At 46.9% G+C, this 22737-nt stretch overlaps 1 protein-coding gene across 1 annotated transcript in view; it reads right to left on the bottom strand.

Moving 5' to 3' along the window:
• Window positions 1-22737, bottom strand: part of LOC139387616 (glypican-1-like) — a 123845-nt gene that overhangs the window by 51099 nt on the left and 50009 nt on the right. Inside the window, exon 3 of the mRNA XM_071133990.1 lies at window positions 17546-17704. Coding sequence (XP_070990091.1) covers window positions 17546-17704 — 159 coding nt within the window. The remainder of the gene's footprint in view (window positions 1-17545; window positions 17705-22737) is intronic.

Below are 22737 nucleotides of genomic sequence, written 5' to 3'. Positions count from 1 at the left end.
CGAGGGAAGGAGGGAGGGAGATGGACTGAGTGAGGCAGCGAGGAGATCGAGGGAAGGAGGGAGGGAGATGGACTGAGTGAGTCAGCGAGGAGATCGAGGGAAGAGAGGAGGGAGGGAGATGGACTGAGTGAGTCAGCGAGGAGATCGAGGGAAGGAGGGAGGGAGATGGACTGAGTGAGTCAGCGAGGAGATCGAGGGAAGAGAGGAGGGAGGGAGAGGGACTGAGTGAGAGGGAGATGGACTGAGTGAGGCAGCGAGGAGATCGAGGGAAGGAGGGAGGGAGATGGACTGAGTGAGGCAGCGAGGAGATCGAGGGAAGAGAGGAGGGAGGGAGATGGACTGAGTGAGGCAGCGAGGAGATCGAGGGAAGGAGGGAGGGAGATGGACTGAGTGAGTCAGCGAGGAGATCGAGGGAAGAGAGGAGGGAGGGAGATGGACTGAGTGAGGCAGCGAGGAGATCGAGGGAAGGAGGGAGGGAGATGGACTGAGTGAGTCAGCGAGGAGATCGAGGGAAGAGAGGAGGGAGGGAGATGGACTGAGTGAGGCAGCGAGGAGATCGAGGGAAGAGGGAGGGAGATGGACTGAGTGAGGCAGCGAGGAGATGGGGACTGAGTGAGGCAGCGAGGAGATCGAGGGAAGAGAGGAGGGAGGGAGATGGACTGAGTGAGTCAGCGAGGAGATCGAGGGAAGAGAGGAGGGAGGGAGATGGACTGAGTGAGTCAGCGAGGAGATCGAGGGAAGAGGAGGGAGGGAGATGGACTGAGTGAGTCAGCGAGGAGATCGAGGGAAGAGAGGAGGGAGGGAGATGGACTGAGTGAGTCAGCGAGGAGATCGAGGGAAGAGAGGAGGGAGGGAGATGGACTGAGTGAGGCAGCGAGGAGATCGAGGGAAGAGTGGAGGGAGAGAGATGGACTGAGTGAGTCAGCGAGGAGATCGAGGGAAGAGTGGAGGGAGAGAGATGGACTGAGTGAGTCAGCGAGGAGATCGAGGGAAGAGAGGAGGGAGAGTTGGATGGGATGCATGTGGTTGCTTTAGGCCTGGCTTGGCCGTTCATTGATGCCTCTCTCTCTCTCTCTCTCTCTCTCTCTCTTCTCTCTCGTCTCTCTTTTCTCTCTCTCTCTCTTTTTTCTCTCTCTCCTCTCTCTCTCTCTCTCTCTCTCTCTCTCTCTCTCTCTCTCTCTCTCTCTCTCTCTCTCTCTCTCTCTCTCTCTCTCGCTCTCTCTCTCTCATGCACAACAAAAATAACCAACAAATTTACTCTGGGCCTTGGTTGGGGCCAAATGTAACCTATTCTGTTACAAAACACTCCATCACAACAGCCTACCATAATGACCCTTGATGCTTCAACGCCCTCATAATTCTGTCAAATCATACATCTCAATGAGTCTCAACTACCTCCAGCTGTATATTCCCATTGCCCAAACAATGGACCACATTCCCAAGGCCATAGTCAGACAGTGGAAGAGGATGTTGTGGTGAGAGACGGAGAGAGATAAATAGAGAGAGAGCGAGACAACAGGGGGATGTTAGCCTGCAGACATCAGTTGATGAATGGTGTCTCTCAGCGTGTGTGTGTGTCTGTTTAATATAGTGGTCTTTAATGGCGTCTAAATGCTTCTTAAGGGGCCGTTGCACACCTCGGCTAATGGCGCTAACCGCACCGCTGATAAGTGTTGTGATGGATGGAGAGCTGTCAGTCTCTCTCTCTATCTCTTAAACTATGTTTCTCACTCTGTCTGTCTCTATTTCCCTCTATCCACTCCCTCCTCTTCCCTCTATCCACTCCCTCCTCTTCCCTCTATCCACTCCCTCCTCTTCCCTCTATCCACTCCCTCCTCTTCCCTCCTCTTCCCTCTATCCACTCCCTCCTCTTCCCTCTATCCTCTCCCTCCTCTTCCCTCTATCCACTCCCTCATCTTCCCTCTATCCACTCCCTCCTCTTCCCTCTATCCACTCCCTCCTCTTCCCTCTATCCACTCCCTCCTCTTCCCTTTATCCACTCCCTCCTCTTCCCTCTATCCACTCCCTTCTCTTCCCTCTATCCACTTCCTCCTCTTCCCTCTTCCCTCTATCCACTCCCTCCTCTTCCCTCTATCCACTCCCTCCAGTTCCCTCTATCCACTCCCTCCTCTTCCCTCTATCCACTCCCACCTCTTTTTTCATCTGTTTTCCCCTCCTCCACACCCTCTTTCTTTCACTGTCCCTCTCCAAAATGTCATATTTTTCCATGTCTCTCCCTTCATTGCTCACTGTCCATCCCTTTCCCCCTCGCTCTTCTCCTTCTCCTGCCAACTCTCTCCTTCTCCTCTACCTCTTTCCTCTCTCTCCTGTCTCTCCGTTCTACCCTCTTCTCCTTCTAACCGTCTCCCGTCCCTCTCTCCATATTCCTCTCTCCTCCTTTTCCTCTCTCTGTCTCCCGCCTGCGTCCCTCCTCTCCCTCCCACCATCCTCTTTTCGCAGTAAGTAATGTGCTTGGTGTATTAAGAAAGCTGTAACACTGGCTGATGCCCGACGTGATTTGCATGCTGAGACCACGAGCCAATCAGGCGGCATAATGGAGCATATGTCCTTGGCACTTATGACATCAGCAGAGGTGACCCTGAAAGCAGGACATTTGTCTGAGAATTAATCAAATATGTTGGCGCCAAAATAAACGCCACGCTGGGTCTAATTTAGGGGGGACAAAATCACGTAATGTGGACAATCCTAATGTTTACTGATGGTCCCAAGACACTTAAATTCATGTATTAAACCTCATTGAACTGCTTATAAATCATAACAGATTGTGATAGGATTCTTTCTGCTTTTAGGTGGTATAATCCTAGAACTATATAACGACTTCGTCATTAGATGAAAGCCCACTGTTTTGCTCAGACAACCATGAAAACAACTTCTTAGGGACATTCAATCCCAGCCAACCCAATTTGAAACGAAGTTTCTTCACGGGGCAATCTGCAGTTTAAACAATATCACAGTGGTTACCCCATCACTGTTTCGTAAAAAAGAAAACTAGGGGATGGGGCTGGAAATGTAACCCCTCTGAAATTCACAGACAGAACTACAGATGCAATTGCTGGCCATCCATGATATCAGCATTATACTTTGAACCATCTTTTGAGGCTGTACTGTGTTTGTTTACAAACAAAGGAATAAAAGAAGCTGATATTGGGGTCTCTGATCGGGGTAAGACAGCTGAACTAAGCTCGAGAGGCATTTCTAAATTATAACCTTCATGAATCGATATCGACATATCATGAATGTAAAAGTCACACGGGGAATCCTTCCAGTCCAAAAAGGTTCCTCAAAGAACACTGAAATGGGTGTTGAGGGAAACCCCTGTGTAAAGGCGGAGCCTTAACGTAACGCGAGGGGTTCCATTTTGAACCTTCTTTAATAAGGGCCACCTTGCAGAGGTTAGACGTTGCCGACGCCTGACAGATCCTAGAACGCCTGTGTGGTTATTTTAAGTGTCAGCTAGCCACATCATATGCCATAGCAGTTTGTTAGTCGATCACACAGTCGATGGCGTGGCACGCAGCCATTGGTTGTCGCGTCGAGGGCCTTAGCTGTGGAACGCGCTCGAAGCATTGAACATCTCCAGGGTTCACGGAGTCACCCTTTATTCTAAGTGTAGAACTGAGTGTGCCCGTCAGCCAGAGCTCTGTGATCACATCTACTTAAATGAGGAGTAATCTGCATCGCAGGCAAAAAAAAATTAATTGGCTGACATACACAAGGCAATAACCCACTGGCTAGTGGAGTGTTGTGTCTGTCGAGTGTGTATGTATGAAGGGCTGCTGTTCAAAGTGCCAGGCTCTCACTCTCTCTCTCTCTCACTCACTCACTCACTCACTCACTCACTCACTCACTCACTCACTCACTCACTCACTCTCACATGCCTGGCATGACACCATCAGGCCCTCCACCACCTGCCAGGATAACAGTACCTTCTGTCTGGCACAGCTGCCTGCCATCCAACACCTCTCCCTTAGGTGTCTTTCCTTGACGTTCTCTTTGACCTCTACTCCTCTACCTCTCTCTCTCGTTGACTTTCAGCCGCCAATGTTCGTTTGGTCTCTTCAGGTGTTTGTCACTCGGCCTCGCCTGTCACTTTCTGACTCCCTCTCATCCTCACACACACACTCGCCCTCTATCGTGATTTATTTCTCTCTTTCTCTCATTTTCTCTTTCGTCACATAGCTCCAACCCACTTTCCTCTGTGGGCAGTGGAAGCTGACCCCTGCTGTCCATTTCTTTCCATTGTTAGCAGCTGGCAGCTGGTAGCACCCACTGCTCTCTCTCCACACACACACGCTCTTCTGCCTCCACGGCTCCACAGTCTTTTCCATAGGACCATATGAGGAGTCCATGAGAAGGGAAACTATGATAAACCCCTCATTTATGAAGAATTAGAGGTTTTGGCTAAGCTGATGCTTCGGTGCAAATCTATTCAACAGATATATGTGCCCAAGCCTGACGAATTGTTTATGTCTCTCGATTTGTGTTTATAGTGATACAAAGGAGGGTGGATCTGTTGTAAACACACACATGCAGACACACACACACACACACACACACACACACACACACACACAAAGGTGACTCAGGCAGAGGAAGGAGGAGCGCACACACAGATATTTTACATGTTACAGTTCTCCGAAACTTAGAGAGTTAATACAGATCTGCTATCTTAATTTGATCCCTCCGTTGTCACGGCAGAAAATGCAAATCGTCCACATAATAATTCACATCTACTGTTGCTGCAAAATGATTTTCCTGCTGCTGCAAAATGATTTTCCTGCTGTGAGAAGCAGGGTCAAGTTTAAGATAGCACATCTATATTTCCTCTTGGTGAGAGTCACACTTGCCAGTCTTCTGAAACAGATGTGCTCTGCTCTTAACTCGATGGGTTAGAGTTAGACCTCCACAGTCCTTTGGGTCTACAGTACAGCCTCCCTGCCTATCCCGGCTGGGACGGTAACACCCTACACTTAGCCACATGGCACAGGCCCACACCCAGCTAATCACACACTGATGAGGAGAGACTCCAGACGGGACTAGGACATAAGTCATACACTTCCCCACTGGGCACAGACGTCATGTCAATGTTAGTTTTAGTTGATTCAATGTTATCACATTGAACTGTTTGGTTGAAATGATGTGGAAACAACCGACTAGGCCACTTGTACATTCCTCCATCAAGACTTCTGTCACTTAACTACTTAACCATCACCACAGCAAGCAAAAATACTAAACTACTACCAGATGATGAATTGCTCTGATAGAGTAAAAGTCACTGAAGTCCTCAAACCTCATACGTTTCATGATACACACAATTCATGCCCTCTGCACATTCAAAAAGACAAATAAGTTATTGTTATCATGGGAGGGCACAGCTAAGACTCTGTCCAGTCCAATGGACAGTCCAGTAATGGTAGGGCACAGCTAAGACTCTGCCCAGTCCAATGGACAGTTCAGTAATGGTAGGGCACAGCTAAGACTCTGTCCAGTCCAATGGACAGTCCAGTAATGGTAGGGCACAGCTAAGACTCTGTCCAGTCCAATGGACAGTCCAGTAATGGTAGGGCACAGCTAAGACTCTGTCCAGTCCAATGGACAGTCCAGTAATGGTTGGGCACAGCTAAGACTCTGTCCAGTCCAATGGACAGTCCAGTAATGGTAGGGCCAGTCCAATGGACAGTCCAGTAATGGTAGGGCACAGCTAAGACTCTGTCCAGTCCAATGGACAGTCCAGTAATGGTAGGGCACAGCTAAGACCCTGTCCAGTCCAGTAATGGTAGGGCACAGCTAAGACTCTGTCCAGTCCAATGGACAGTCCAGTAATGGTAGGGCACAGCTAAGACTCTGTCCAGTCCAATGGACAGTCCAGTAATTGTAGGGCACAGCTAAGTAGGGCACAGCTCTGTCCAGTCCAATGGACAGTCCAGTAATGGTTGGGCACAGCTAAGACTCTGTCCAGTCCAATGGACAGTCCAGTAATGGTAGGGCACAGCTAAGACTCTGTCCAGTCCAATGGACAGTCCAGTAATGGTAGGGCACAGCTAAGACTCTGTCCAGTCCAGTAATGGTAGGGCACAGCTAAGACTCTGTCCAGTCCAATGGACAGTCCAGTAATGGTAGGGCACAGCTAAGACTCTGTCCAGTCCAATGGACAGTCCAGTAATGGTAGGGCACAGCTAAGACTCTGTCCAGTCCAATGGACAGTCCAGTAATGGTAGGGCACAGCTAAGACTCTGTCCAGTCCAATGGACAGTCCAGTAATGGTAGGGTACAGCTGGACAAGTCAAAGGGGGCCCTTGCCTACCAATAGAGGTCCACAATGGAAGCAAGTCTTTTGATTTCTTTTGTGTATATTCACTAGATATAGACCACACCTTTAACACAATAGTTTTAAGGATTTTTTTGTAAGGGAATGGGTTGGTAGTTGAGGTAGCTTGTTGAAGGGGGATCGTAATGATCGAGGTAGGTACAGGTGTTTTTATCCGTAGGATGATGAAGAGCGCCAGTTTCTTTTGGTGGAGGTGCGTGGTTGTCCGTAGGACGATGAAGAGCAGGCACTTTTGGTGGAGGGGTGTGGTTCTCTGGCAGGTTGCAAGCAAGGGCACCAGATGATGGAAGCCAACATCGTTGCTTATCGGATGTGAACCGGGTGAACAGGATTGACAGGCTTCAGTGAAGTGTGAGGAGGACGTTGGGAGGTTGAAGGCCTGAGGAGTGGTCGCAAACGGACAGGATATGGTTGGTACGTGGAGCAGAGGAAGTTGCTTTGCGGTGTGGTGTGGCCTGCTGGAGCAGGGAATAGGTTGTTAACTTAGAGGTTGTGTCCGAGGCTAATCCAAGCCTGTGGGCTTGCGTTGGAGGCTAATTCGGTGGCTGTGGGCACGAAGGATGACGGGCTGGGTCGTTGGCCAACGGGGCTGGTTTGAAGGCTGAGGAGGCTGGTGTTGAACAACGATGAGGCTAGGTTAAAGACTGCTAAAGGCTAGGTCTTTGGCTGATGAGGCTGGGTCGATGGCTGGGATGAAGACTGGTGAAGGCTGGGTCAACCGCTGATGAGGCTGGGTCAAAGGTTGGGGCAAAGACTGGTGGGGCCGGGTCCGAGGCTGGTGTCGAACACCGACGAGGCTGTGTGGAAGATTGGGCTGGGTTGAAGACTGGTGAAGGCTGGGTCAAAGACGTAGGTGAGCTGCGAGATGGTTGGGATAGTGAAGCTGTTGATGTGTTGTTCACTTCCATGTTGAAGAAGTCGGCTGTGGATGGAATGGCGGCGGTAGTGGGTTAAGGTCTCCGGCCCAACCGGCATGGATGGTGCCTGTGAAGAAGGGATGAGGGGGATGTTGGATATAGAGTGTTTAGGGACAGAGAGATCTGGGATAGGCAGGGGATGGAGAGAGGAAGGCTGGAGCGGTGGTGGTGTCAGGAACTGTACCCGAGAGAGATTGGAAGGAAGAGAGGTAGATTTAATGATTGGGGTGGGGTGGGGTGTTGCACGTTGCGCAGGGAGGTGTTTGCACTGGGGTTGGGGTGTGTTGCGTGTTGTGCTGGGGGTGAGGAAGGATGGAGTTTTGGCCTCCAGGCATGCGAACGAGATGACTGCACCTTCTGAGCCAGCAGGGGGAGCAGAGCCAGAAGAGGCAGCAGGAACGGACAACAGAGAAGACAATATGGAGAGGGGAGCAAGCATGGGATCTCCCTGGTAAAAATTGATTGCTTGCTCGCGGAGGAACCTCTTGAGGCCGACCACCATCCAGTCTGTGATGGCTAGTGGCTTGCACTTGTTGCCGCTGTAGGCCGCAAATTGCCCTCGAGAGTAGCAAGAGGAGTTAGCCAAGGTAGCTGGTGTGGTGGGCCTTATGGCGCTTGTCAGGCGACACCGGGGATGTGCGGCGTTGGCAAGAGAGTCAAGTGGAGGAGGCTGGGAGTCGCTTTGAGACGACAGAGATTCACGGGCCCGGCGGATGGGTCTGGAAGGTCTGGCTGGGTATCTGGGCCTGGGGTCCCAGGTGCTCAGAAGTGGTGCTCAGAAGAAGCCGGCGGTGCATGGCTTTTTTCGGGTGGATCGTGGAGCTCTCGTTGGCTCCCAGTGTCTGTCTGGAGTGACGGGGGTGCAGGTTTTGAAGTCGGTTTTGTTTAGTGGGGGAGCCAGTGGATGGTTGGACCGGCTGGCTCGGTCTGGCTGAGCGCTGTAACTGAGTATCCTAGAACAGGTCTTCATCGGAAGGAGAGAGCTGTTCCATGGCGGAGGTGGTGAGTAACAAACAAACTAATCATTATTGAATAACTAAGCAGAAACTGTGAAAACAAAGACCTAGCGGTTAAAGTGGCTAGTTGGTCAAATTAGCCATAGAAATGGCAATCGCAAAAGCTGTCGGGCAGGCAAGAGTAGCGAACTACGAAAGCTTGTGACTTCTGGTATAACGCAGGAAGCAAACACACAGGTTAGTGGTAGAAAAAGTATAAATGCAGGCAATGATTAGAGGGGAGGGATTGAGAATGTTTTGGGTGTGGTCTTTCCTCCCAAACGTTGGCTACATAAATATAGATGCAGTAGTCCTATGCTACTTTGGTATCTGTGTCTGTTGCCTGGTGTAACATTTTAATCTATTCAAAATAGCCAAATCAAATCAAATGTCTATCCAGACAGTCTGATGTGTCCACAGAGGTAACTAGGAGGAGGCAGGGAAGTGATGAGCTGTGATACTGTATCTAATGTGGCTTATCACACTCCAATTAACACGCTCCACTTCTAATCTCATAATAAAAGAAACTCAACAACAGATGGTTTACATCTGACCGTCTCTCTTTTTCTCTCTCTCCGCTCTCATCCCTCCATCCCTCTGTGATCCCCCCCCCCCCCCCCCCATCCTGCTGTCTTCTACTTCTGATGCTCAGGGAAGTGAGATAGATGAGGGGGTGGGAAGGAGGGTGGAGGGGATGGGTCTGGTCACTGTTTTGGGTCAGGTAGGGTCAAACACTCTTTTTCACAGAGAAGGGGAAAGTATGCTAGTTAGGAATGAAGGAAGAAGAGGGGAGAAAGGGGAGGTTAGGGAGGTTGAGGATGTCTAGTAATGATGCATTTTAATGTTGCGAATAGTGGCACGCACACACAATCCATTGGGGAGAAACAAGCAGAGAGAGGGCACACAAAAAGGGAGAGATCGCATGACTGGAGGTAATGAGAGAGAATGGACAGGGCTGTACACTTTAACCACTACATGAACACGACACAAAAACAATCAACAGAGAGACAACGACCTTGACTTGACCTGCAAACCAAACCAAAATTCTGACATCCATCACTCATCTGGTGTCTGCAGTACACTGCAATCCCAATAAGAAATCTACGGTGTTAGTGGACTGATGAAACGCCGCTCCTGCTTTGAGCTACTGATCGCTTGAGTGGCCTTTAATAGGGCTGTGTGTCTGTGTGTACGTGTTATTTCTGTGTTAATATTCTGCCACTGTCCCAGCTAGAACATTTCGTTCCTTGGAAGTTGTGGGAACGTATGTTTTTGGTTTCCCCATTGGTTCTGGGAACAAAGCTATAAGTTTGCTGACTGGTAAAATAGAAATTTAAATAAAATGTTGCCTGTTCTGGGAACTTACATTTTTAGGTTGCAGAGAGGTTCTGCGAACGTTTTACTATGGTTCCCTGAAAGTTTTCCTGGGAGGTTTTATTAACGTTCTGAGAACGGAAATGATCAGTTATTTGAAGGTAATTAAATAAATCAAATCAAATGTTTTGGTCACACACATATTTAGCAGACGTTATTGTGGGTGTAGCTAAATGCTTGTGTTCCTAGCTTCAACAATGATATCTAACAACAACACACACAAATCTAAAAGCAAAAACAATTGAATTAAGAAAAATATAAACTACGAGCAATGAACTTACTTACTACGAGCAATGTCGGAGTCCGGAGTATAAATATAAACATATATATACAGTACCGGTCAAAAGTTTTAGAACACCTACTCATTCAAGGGTTTTTCTTTATTTTGACAATTTTTTACATTGTAGAATAATAGTGAAGACATTAAAACTATAAAATAACACATGGAATCATGTAGTAACCAAAAAAGTGTTAAACAAATCAAAATATATTTCATATTTGAGATTCTTCAAATAGCCACCCTTTTCCTTGATGACAGCGTTGCACACTCTTGGCATTCTCTCAACCAGCTTCACCTGGAATGCTTTTCAAACAGTCTTGAAGGAGTTCCCACATATGCTGAGCACTTGTTGGCTGCTTTTCATTCACTCTGCAGTCCGACTCATCCCACACCCTCTCAATTTGGTTAAGGTCGGGGGTTATGAAGGCCAGGTCATCTGATGCAGCATTCCATCACTCTCCTTCTTGGTAAAATAGCCCTTACACAGCCTGGAGGTCTGTTGGGTCATTGTCCTGTTGAAAAACAAATGATAGTCCCACTCAGCGCAAACCAGATGGGATGGTGTATCACTGCAGAATGCTGTGGTAGCCATGCTGGTGAAGGGAGCCTTGAATTCTAAATCAATCACAGACATTGTCACCAGCAACGCACCCCCACACCATAACACCTCCTCCTCCATGCTTTACGGTGGGAAATTCACATGCGGAGATCATCCACACCGCGTCTCACAAAGACACAGTGGTTGGAACCAGAAATCTCCAATTTGGACTGCAGACAAATTTCCACTGATCTAATGTCCATTGCTCGTGTTTCTTAGCCCAAGCAAGTATCTTCTTGTTGGTGTCTTTTAGTAGTGGGTTCTTTGCAGCAATTTGACCATGAAGGCTTGATTCACGCAGTCTCCTCTGAACAGTTGATGTTGAGATGTGTCTGTTATTTGAGCTCTGTGAAGCATTTATTTGGGCTGCAATTTCTGAGGCTGGTAACTCTAATGAACGTATCATCTGCAGCAGAGGTAACTCTGGGTCTTCCTTTCCTGTGGCGGTCCTCATGAGAGCCAGTTTCATCATAGCGCTTGATGGTTTTAGCGACTGCACTTGAAGAAACTTTAAAAGTTCCTGACATTTTCCGTATTGACTGATCTTCATGTCTTAAAGTAAGGATGGACTGTCATTTCTCTTTGCTTATTTAAGCTGTTCTTGCCATAATATGGACTTGGTCTTTTACCAAATAGAGCTATCTTCTGTATACCAACCCTGCCTTGTCACAACACAACTGAATGGCTCAAACGCATTAAGAATTAAAGAAATTACAAAAATGTACTTTTTAGAAGGCACACCTGTTAATTGACATGTATTCCAGGTGACTTTTTGAAGCTGGTTGAGAGAGTGCCAAGTGTGTGCAAAGCTGTCATCAAGGCAAAGAATGGCTATTTGAAGAATCTAAAATATTAAATATATTTTTATATGTTTAACACTTTTTTGGTTACTACATGATTCCATATGTGTTATTTCATAGTTTTGATGTCTTCAATAGTATGTGTGATGGGATGTATAGATATTATGGACAGTATGTGGATAGAATATGTAGTATATCTGAAGAACACGTAGGATAGAATAGTAAATGTTCAAGAATAGTTGAATAGGATGACAGAATAACTAGAATACAGTATATACAAATGTAATGGGTAAAACAGTATGTAAACATTATTAAAGTGACCAGTTTTCCAGGTCTATGTACACTGCTCAAAAAAATAAAGGGAACACTTAAACAACACAATGTAACTCCAAGTCAATCACACTTCTGTGAAAACAAACTGTCCACTTAGGAAGCAACACTGATTGACAATAAATTTCACATGCTGTTGTGCAAATGGAATAGACAACAGGTGGAAATTATAGGTAATTAGCAAGACACCCCCAATAAAGGAGTGGTTCTGCAGGTGATAACCACAGACCACTTCTCAGTTCCTATGCTTCCTGGCTGATGTTTTGGTCACTTTTGAATGCTGGCGGTGCTTTCACTCTAGTGGTAGCATGAGACGGAGTCTACAACCCACACAAGTGGCTCAGGTAGTGCAGCTCATCCAGAATGGCACATCAATGCGAGCTGTGGCAAGAAGGTTTGCTGTGTCTGTCAGCGTAGTGTCCAGAGCATGGAGGCGCTACCAGAAGACAGCCCAGTACATCAGGAGACGTGGAGGAGGCCGTAGGAGGGCAACAACCCAGCAGCAGGACCGCTACCTCCGCCTTTGTGCAAGGAGGACCAGGAGGAGCACTGGCAGAGCCCTGCAAAATGACCTCCAGCAGGCCACAAATGTGCATGTGTCTGCTCAAACGGTCTGAAACAGACTCCATGAGGGTGGTATGAGGGCCCGACGTCCACAGGTGGGGGTTGTGCTTACAGCCCAGCAGGACGTTTGGCATTTGCCAGAGAACACCAAGATTGGCAAATTCGCCACTGGTTTCATCTTCACAGATGAAAGCAGGTTCACACTGAGCACATGTGACAGACGTGACAGTCTGGAGACGCCGTGGAGAACGTTCTGCTGCCTGCAACATCCTCCAGCATGACCGGTTTGGCGGTGGGTCAGTCATGGTGTAGGGTGGCATTTCTTTGGGGGGCCGCACAGCCCTCCATGTGCTCGCCAGAGGTAGCCTGACTGCCATTAGGTACCGAGATGAGATCCTCAGACCCCTTGTGAGACCATATGCTGGTGCGGTTGGACCTGGGTTCCTCCTAATGCAAGACAATGCTAGACCTCATGTGGCTGGAGTGTGTCAGCAGTTCCTGCAAGAGGAAGGCATTGATGCTATGGACTGGCCCGCCCGTTCCCCAGAACTGAATCCAACGCCACGTTGCACCACAGACTGTCCAGGAGTTGGCGGATGCTTTAGTCCAGGTCTGGGAGGAGATCCCTCAGGAGACCATCCGCCACCTCATCAGGAGCATGCCCATGCATTGTAGGGAGGTCATACAGGCATGTGGAGGCCTCACACACTACTGAGCCACATTTTGACTTGTTTTAAGGACATTACATCAAAGGTGGATTAGCCTGTAGTGTGGTTTTCCACTTTAATTTTGAGTGTGACTCCAAATCCAGACCTCCATGGGTTGATAAATTTGATTTCCATTGATCATTTTTGTGTGATTTTGTTGTCAGCACATTCAACTATGTAAAGAAACAAGTATTTAATAAGAATACTTCATTCATTCAGATCTAGGATGTGTTATTTTAGTGTTCCCTTTATTTTTTGAGCAGTGTATATAAAGGCAGCAGTCTCTAAGGTGCAGGGTTGAGTAACTGGGTGGTAGCCAGCTAGTGACAGTGATTAAGTTCAGGGCAAGGGTACTAGGTGGAGACCAGCTAGTGATGGCCTTGAGATAGGAGCAGTTTTTCAGTCTCTCGGTCCCAGCTTTGATGCACCAGTACAGACGTTCCGAGAACATGTTTCAATAAGCCTTTTACTAACACTGCTAGCTTAGTTTGGGTAAACTGTTTTAAACTCCAGGCACAGATATGGCACATGAAAAATCGGTTGCTTAGGCATTAATCTTCCAAACACATTTATTTGTTGTGGCGGCACAGCTTCAATGAGATTCAAACCTATGATCTTCTGTTCTCTATCCGTGGAATTAGTTCACGGCGCCACCAGGGTGGAGCTAGCATGCCGTGTTTTTTTTTTACTCATACAAAGCTGTTCATTTTAGACTATTCAAACAGACCAAATTTCAAAGGAAACAAGCACTCATTAAGATCAGGTGTGGCCAATTACTGGTTGCAGCCAACCCACCTGAACACACTTATCAAGATAGAGGAGAGAGAGAGTTTGTTGATGCTGAGAACTGAATGTCTGCTGTTTAAATAAGATTAGAGAGGTTAAATTGTTGTGAAGAAGGCTTCAGGGCGCCCAAGCAAGTCCAGCAAGCGCCAGGACCGTCTCCTAAAATCGATTCAGCTGCAGGATTGGGGCACCACCAGTACAGAGCTTGCTCAGGAATGGCAGCAGGCAAGTGTAAGTGCATCTGCACATACAGTGAGGCAAAGACTTTTGGAGGATGGCCTGGTGTCAAGAAGGGCAGCAAAGAAGCCACTTCTCTACAGGAAAAACAACAGGGATAGACTGATATTCTGCAAAAGGTATAGGGATTGGACTGCTGAGGACTGGGGTAAAGTCATTTTCTCTGATGAATCTCCTTTCTGATTGTTTGGGGCATCCGGAAAAAAGCTTGTCCGGAGAAGACAAGGTGAGTGCTACCATCAGTCCTGTGTCATGCCAACAGTAAAGCATCCTGAGACCATTCATGTGTGGGGTTGCTTCTCAGCCAACACATCCTCTGAGAGCAACTTCTCTCAACCATCCAGGAACAGTTTGGTGACGAACAATGCCTTTTCCAGCATGATGGAGCACCTTGCCATAAGGCAAAAGTGATAACCAAGTGGCTCGGAGAACAAAACATCGATATTTTGGGTCCATGGCCAGGAAACTCCCCAGACCTTAATCCCATTGAGAACTTGTGGTCAATCCTCAAGAGGTGGGTGGACAAACAAAACCACACAAATTCTTACAATCATCCTGACATCAGTCAGGATGTGGCCCAGAAGTTAATTGACAGCATGCCAGGGCAGATTGCAGAGGTCTTGAAAAAGAAAAAAAAAATATTGACTAGCCACTGACTAGACACTGAAGCAGCAAACTGTATGGAAATTTATATTTGAGTCATTCTCAAAACTTTTGGCCACGACTGTACGTGTGTGTGTGTGTGTAGCACTTCGTTAGTGTGTTTACGTAGCTGAGTGAGTGATGCTTGACGGAGCATTTCTGTGTGCTTTGTGTAGTTTATCAGGGCTGTGTGATTGTGGAAGAGTTGTTTCCTACATGCTGGGTGCCGTCCAGATACTTCTCAAGCACATAAACGTGTTTGTGTGTCTTGGATGGGCCATGTTGGTGTGTGTGTGTGTGCGTATTTGTACGTTTTGGACAGGTTGTCCATGAAATGAGACGGATGCTGCTCTGGCATTGCTATAACACCCTGGGTACAGAGAGGATGAAGAGAGAGCTAGAAAGAGAGAAAGAGACAGACAGAGAGACAGAGAGAGAGAGACAGAGAGAGACAGAGAGAGAGAGCGACAGAGAGACAGAGAGAGAGACATAGAGAGAGACAGAGAGAGACAGAGAGAGCGAGAGAGACAGAGAGAGAGACAGAGAGAGAGAGAGAGAGAGAGAGAGAGAGAGAGACAGAGAGAGAGACAGAGAGAGAGAGAGAGAGAGAGAGAGAGCGAGAGAGAGACAGAGAGAGACAGAGAGAGAGACAGAGAGAGAGAGAGAGAGAGAGAGAGAGAGAGAGAGAGAGAGACAGAGAGAGACAGAGAGAGAGAGAGAGAGACAGAGAGAGAGAGCGAGAGAGAGACAGAGAGAGACAGAGAGAGAGAGAGAGACAGAGAGAGACAGAGAGAGAGAGCGACAGAGAGACAGAGAGAGAGACATAGAGAGAGACAGAGAGAGACAGAGAGAGAGAGACAGAGAGAGAGAGAGAGAGAGAGAGAGAGAGAGACAGAGAGAGAGAGAGAGAGACAGAGAGAGAGACAGAGAGAGAGAGAGAGAGAGCGAGAGAGAGACAGAGAGAGACAGAGAGAGAGACAGAGAGAGACAGAGAGAGAGACAGAGAGAGAGAGAGAGAGAGAGAGAGAGAGAGAGACAGAGAGAGACAGAGAGAGAGAGAGAGACAGAGAGAGAGACAGAGAGAGAGAGAGAGAGACAGAGAGAGAGAGACAGAGAGAGAGAGAGAGAGACAGAGAGAGAGAGACAGAGAGAGACAGAGAGAGAGAGACAGAGAGAGACAGAGAGAGAGAGAGAGAGAGAGAGAGAGAGAGAGAGAGAGAGAGAGAGAGAGAGAGAGAGAGAGAATGCCCTGTACACAGATGTCACTCATCCACTAATCAGGATGGGCCCAGAAAGGTCAGGCTGACAAACAGATCCATATGACAGATCAATCAACCAGAGGAACGAGTGGAGCAGAGGCAGATGCTTAGTCACTTCCTGTCGACTGGAACAGATTGTACTGTAACATTAAACGTAAATAATCACATCATCAATGTCCCAATCACTGTACGTTCTAATCACTTTAATCTGGGTTCAGTCGGACCCCTGAATCACAGAACAGCTTGAATTTCACCTTCACTAAAAATAAATACACAACTGTTCATTAAACATACAGTAATCATATGAATGTATATAAAATGGTAGGATATCAATGTATTTAATATGGCTTGATATCATACTTGGGTATAGTGTACATGCTACACAAATAGACTCTTACTTCACAAACAGAAATGGTGTATTATGATATTTCTGTATATTGACACTGCCCAAGCTCTCTCTCTCTCTCTCTCTCTCTCTCTCTCTCTCTCTCTCTCTCTCTCTCTCTCTCTCTCTCTCTCTCTCTCTCTCTCTCTCTCTCTCTCTCTCTCTCTCTCTCTCTCTCTCTCTCTCTCTCTCTCTCTCTCTCTCTCTCTCTCTCTCTCTCTCTCTCTCTCTCTCTCTCTCTCTCTCTCTCTCTCTCTCTCTCTCTCTCTCTCTCTCTCTCTCTCTCTCTCTCTCTCTCTCTCTCTCTCGTACTTTAGATGGCTTGATATTATGGAATCTCTTTACTCTGCATTGATCAGTCAGTTATGCCGCAGGACGATGAGTGTGTGTGAGATTCCTCATCAATCAGGGAGGATTAAAGCAATATTATCTTCTCACACACAGGAATACTCTGAAGCGTGTGTGTGTGTGTGTGTGTGTGTGGGGGGGGGGGGGGGGTTCCCTCCATAGGACACAAGGCGATTAATAGAAATCCTATGTGGCTTGATAGTAGAGTGACAGTTGAGAGTGACTCGAGTAGGCGGAGGAGAGGAAAAGCAAGGGATGATTTGTCAAGTGTGTTGTGTATGGAGAGCGGGTTAGAATGGAGGGATGGAGGGAGTGGAGGGGGAGACAGCCCAGCTGTCCTGTCTGGACTTGAGGACCAAGAACAACACGTACCAGCATTACTCAAAGAGTGCGCTAGGAAAAACACTTCCGCTGAAATAAATTGAATGGTTCCACAGAAAATAGTTCACAGTGATGTACTGACAACCAGCTGGTTGTATTTATATACAGACACATACCGCGACGTACAAGCACATGAACGCAAAGCAATCACACACACTCAGTCTGACACACATAGAGGCAAACACATACAAACATATACATGCAGTCAAACAGCCCCTCTCTCACTGTCACACACACACACACACACACACACACACACACACACACACACACACACACACACACACACACAGACCTTCCGACATCATGGTTAACTAACACACAGTGATCCGTGCCAATCAGACCGATGGAGAAATTAATTAACGAGAACAGAGATGACACAGGCCTGATTGAGATAGCAGAGATGTGGAGGGAAAGAGACACAGGGTTTCTTCTCCCTCTCAATCTCTGTCTGTTCTTCCCTCCCTTTCTCCTACTCAGGGTCTAAGGCCTTGTAAAGCCAATAAGGGATGCTTGACCAGTCCCTCCATCTGTCTCTTTCCCTCCTTCTGTCTCCCTGCCCCCACCCACCTTCATCAATCTCCCCCACTCACCGTCGAAGGCCTTGTACTGTCCGTTGAGGGAGGCTTGCAGGGCTCGTCCAGCGTCTCTGATCAGGCCCTGCATCTCGGTGCGACTCAGGTTGGATAGGCTGTCCTCCATGACACTGGTGCAACACGTGTAGCCCTGGGGACAGATCCTCAGGTGCTCTCCTAGTGGAGGGAGAGAGAGAGTAGAGAGTCGATTAACACTATAGGTCACTTAGCATCACAGATTTGACAGATACGGTTTGGCCACACTGTCGTTGCTTAGTCTTGTCAGTGTCATTGACTGACTGATTGATTATCTGGTACCGTCCACAGATCAGCACAAAACATTTCCGTTATATCTAAGGACATACAGCACGTTGCACTGCGATACATACGCTATGGACGAGCCCTTGTTTACAATTCACGAGCCCTAGACGAGGGCTCGTCGAGCGATGAAGCAGAAACAGCATACCGAACACCAAGATCAGGGCCCGTAGCCGCAAAGTGTCTCAGAGTAAGAGTGTTGACCTGTCGTTACAATATTATTCATTGTGATCTAAAAGGCGAAATGCTACTCTGAGATGCTTCATCTCTGGAAGCATCGGAGTGAGATGGATGGATGGATGGGATAGGGTCAGGAACTCATGTCACCGGGGATATACGGTCAAGGAAAGCTTCCACTACAACCTTGAAATGAATACATTGTTCTTTACATGAAAAAGGTATGGACGTACAGTTGAAGTCGGAAGTTTACATACACTTAGGTTGGAGTCAATAAAACTCATTTTTCAACAACTCCACAAATTTCTTATTAACAAACTATAGTTTTGGCAAGTCGGTTAGGACATCTACTTTGTGCATGACACAAGTCATTTTTCCAACAATTGTTTACAGACAGATTATTTCACTTATAATTCACTGTATCACAATTCCAGTGGGTCAGGAGTCTACATACACTAAGTTGACTGTGCCTTTTAACAGCTTGGAAAATTCCAGGAAATTAGGTCTTGGCTTTAGAAGCTTCTGATAGGCTAATTTACATAATTTGAGTTACTTGGAGGTGTACCTGTGGATGTATTTCAAGGCCTACCTTCAAACTCAGTGCCTCTTTGCTTGACGTCATGGGAAAATCAAAAGAAATCAGCCAAGACCAAAGAAAGAAAATTGTTGACCTCCACAAGTCTGGTTCATCCTTGGGAGCAATTTTCAAATGCCTGAAGGTACCACGTTCTTTTGTACAAACAATAGTACGCAAGTATAAACACCATGGGACCATGCAGCCGTCATACCGCTCAGGAAGGAGACGTGTTGTGTCTCCTAGAGATGAACGTACTTTGGTGTGAAAAGTGCAAATCAATCCCAGAACAACAGTGAAGGACCTTGTGAAGATACTGGAGGAAGCAGATACAAAAGTATCTATATCCACAGTAAAACGAGTCCTATATCGACATAACCTGAAAGGCCGCTCAGCAAGGAAGAAGCCCGTGCTCCAAAACCGCCATTAAAAAGCCAGACTACGGTTTGCAACTGCACATGGGGACAAAGATCGTACTTTTTGGAGAAATGTCCTCTGGTCTGATGAAACAAAAATAGAACTGTTTGACCATAATGACCATCATTATGTTTGGAGGAAAAATGGGGATGCTTGCAAGCTGAAGAACACCATCCCAACCGTGAAGCACGGGGGTGGCAGCATCATGTTGTGGGGGTGGCAGCATCATGGTGTGGGTGTGCTTTGCTGCAGGAGGGACTGGTGCACTTCACAAAATAGATGGCATCACGTGAAAGGAAAAATATGGGGATATGTTGAAGTAACATCTCAAGACATCAGTCAGGAAGTTAAAGCTTGGTCGCAAATGACCCCAAGCATACTTCCAAAGTTGTGGCAAAATGGCTTAAGGACAACAAAGTCAAGGTATTGGAGTGGCCATCACAAAGCCATCACCTCAATCTTATAGAAAACTTGTGGGCAGAACTGAACAAGCGTATGCGAGCAAGGAGGCCTACAAACCTGACTCAGTTACACCAGCTCTGTCAGGAGGAATGGGCCAAAATTCACCCAACTTATTGTGGGGAGCTTGTGGAAGGCTACCCGAAACATTTGACCCAAGTTAAACAATTTAAAGGCAATGCTACCAAATACTAATTGAGTGTATGTAAACCTCTGACCCACTGGGAATGTGATGAAAGAAATAAAAGCTGAAATAACTCATTCTCTCTACTATTATTCTGACTTTTCACATTCTTGAAATAAAGTGGTGATCCTAACTGACCTAAAATAGGGACTTTTTACTTGGATTAAATGTCAGGAATTGTGAAAAACTGAGTTTAAATGTATTTGGCTAAGGTGTAGCTAAACTTCCGACTTCAAGTTGTATATGACGTATTATACACGTTGCTGTTATTTGGCCTCAGGCAATAAACCTTCTGCAAACATTCACACATAGGCCTCACACAGTGTGGAGATTGGGAACAGTTATCAGCCAATCAAAAATAGATACAATATTTAAGAGGTTCAACTGACTAGATTCTTTATCACATTCCGAACGTGTTCACATCCACCCACACGCTATGCATACTGTCAGATGGAGCATGTCAACATCCTTTCACTGTTTAATTACATTCCCTTTCTTAAGAGGCTGTATTAAGCCTCTGGCACACAAACCTCTCTCTCTCTCTCTCTCTCTCTCTGTGATCACTGCTCTAGTCCTGCCAAGGTGAGACAGAGAGTGTGGGCTGTATCTAACAAAGAAAACCATTTTGTATTCACATCATGTTGCTCTCTCTCTCGCTAAAGTAGACAGAGGTCTGGCTCACCAACAACTCTTAAATGACTGGAAATATTTTGTTCTGTGACTCATAGTGTATACAGAAAGCTCTACACACGTGCGCGCGCACACACACACACACACACTCACACCGGGACCGACACGCAGAGACTGCCTGTCAATTGAGTAACACCTGGCTGCACACTGATCAATGATAGTCTATTACACAACGTTACACAGTGAATATGACGTAGAAAACACACACTAAGTGCTTGTCGTAGTGATTTTCTTTCAGGTGTCCAATAGTGTCCATTTCAGGTGTCCAATAGTGTCCATTTAGGATGCAAATGCTGTATCTTGCTGATACCAGATCTCATAGTTCCCCTTCGAAATTCCACGTATTACGGACAAACGTCTATTTTTGGCGCATTCATTCCGCATGGTTACCGGGTTAATTCCGCGTGGTTGACAGGATTTAAACTGAAACAACTCAAAGGGTTAAGTTTGGGTATTCATTCCCGAGGGGCTACGGTTTGGGAGAGGTGTAAAAGGAAATAATTTAAAAATCAACTATCATCAACTATGTTAGAGCATTGTGAACTGTGGTGGCGCGGTGGCCTAAACAGAGTGCTCTGGCTCCGAGCATCACCAGTGCTGGGCAATGGTTTTTTGTTGTTGTGGTGAGCACTGAGGAAGGTATACAGTATATCGACGTTCTCAGGGCCTTTTCAGACGTCTGAAATCGCCGTCTATTTCCAGTGACCAGGCTGGCATCTATAGAAGGGTATGTTTGGCCCACAGAGGGGAATATCAGAATGATAGCCCAACAGTTTTACTGATCAAAGATACTGATCTGCTGTGCCGGACCTCAACTGTTAAGGCCAATCATTTTGCCCTTATTTAGCTGTAGCCTACCATTAATCAATATGTGTGTGTGTGTGTTTCTACATTCATGACTGTGTGTGCTGCGTCGTGAGTGTAAACAAAACCAAATTTGACCAACCGGTGACAAAATACTATTTCTAGGGGGTTTACGGTTAAGGTTAGAATTAGTGTCAGGGTTAGAATTAGGGTTAGGGTTAGAATTAGAATTAGGGTTAGGGTTATAGTATTTTGAATGGGAATCAATTGTGTCTCCCAACAAGGTTAGTTAATAAACAAGACTGTGTGTGTGTGTGCTTGTGTGTTCATGTGAGCGAATGTGTTGTTGTTGCCACGGTGTGTGTATATAGTCCCGGAGTGTCTCTTCAGTCCTATGTCAGTGTATGAATTAGCTGTTATTTTCCTCTCGAGGTACTGGCGAGGAGATTGCCTCAGTATGGAAGGTAGAGTGACACTGAGCAGCCCTCATCTTACCATGTCACCGCAATTACATCAAGACCACGGCGGACTCATACACTCATTCCTCTGACTCATGTGTGTGAAGCTGTGTGCGGTTGGGGGGGGGGGGTATGTGTGTGCGTGGGTGTGTGTTTGCCTGGTCTATTGCCTGCTGCCTGCTGTCTGAAGGACGTCTGAACTAAGTGAGCTGGCACACATTCTCACACACACACACACACACACACACACACAGCCTCCTAAACCTCCACCTTGCACAGCTCATCCGTAATAGTATTGTTTCTCCACTCGGTTTGTCTCGAAGCAGAACAGACCTCCGCATTACACTCATACACTCAAAGGTGTGTAGGAGTGTGTGTACGTTTGTATGAGTGTGTGTGAGTGCATTTGTCCGTGCCTGTGCCTGTGCGTGGGCAAGCCAGCCAAATCACTTTCAATCAGACGGTAGAGCAGATTGAAGAAGCAGCGTTCCTTAACGGTACTCTCTGTCCCCTCCTCGCCAGTCATCACTCACACTCCATTTCCTTCCCAGAGGACACTAGAGCAATCACAACAGTATTCTTACTGAAGAACACATACTTTACTGTCGTAGAGTCACACGACTTTTAAGATGGTATTGGGAGGTATTTATAGTGCTTTCAAAGGGCATTGGGAGGTATAGTGCTTGGGAGGTATTGGTTGCGGACAAGTTATATTCTTTTGAATGCTGTGGAATTATCCTGTCGGAAAGCACGGGGAAAATGAGGATAAGGGATGGGTATATGGAATGGCTCTATAAAAGTGACCTTTCTTCTTAAATATTTAAATGCAAATGTTGGAGGAATAAGCACAAAGATGTTGTGCCAGCCATGCACGTTATTTATGTTCAGAGTAACGACAACAAACACACACACACACGCGCACAGACACACAAACTTGACCTGGTCTGACCCTTCCTACACACCCCAGCAAAGCAGCCTCCCATGTCCTTGTGTCTCCCCACCTCACCCCTTAGCCCCCCGGGAGAGGGTGTTAGAGGGGGCGTGAGCGAGAGGAGGGATGTTATGAAGCACTTAAGTTTCCTTGTTCCCCCCGAGCCACTTCCTCCTTGCACACACACGCACACACACA

This window comes from Oncorhynchus clarkii, chromosome 28 (assembly GCF_045791955.1).
Source record: "Oncorhynchus clarkii lewisi isolate Uvic-CL-2024 chromosome 28, UVic_Ocla_1.0, whole genome shotgun sequence".
Taxonomy (NCBI): Eukaryota; Metazoa; Chordata; class Actinopteri; order Salmoniformes; family Salmonidae; genus Oncorhynchus; species Oncorhynchus clarkii.
The sequence above is the reverse complement of the archived record's forward strand: the minus strand, read 5'-3'. Positions and strand labels throughout refer to the sequence as shown.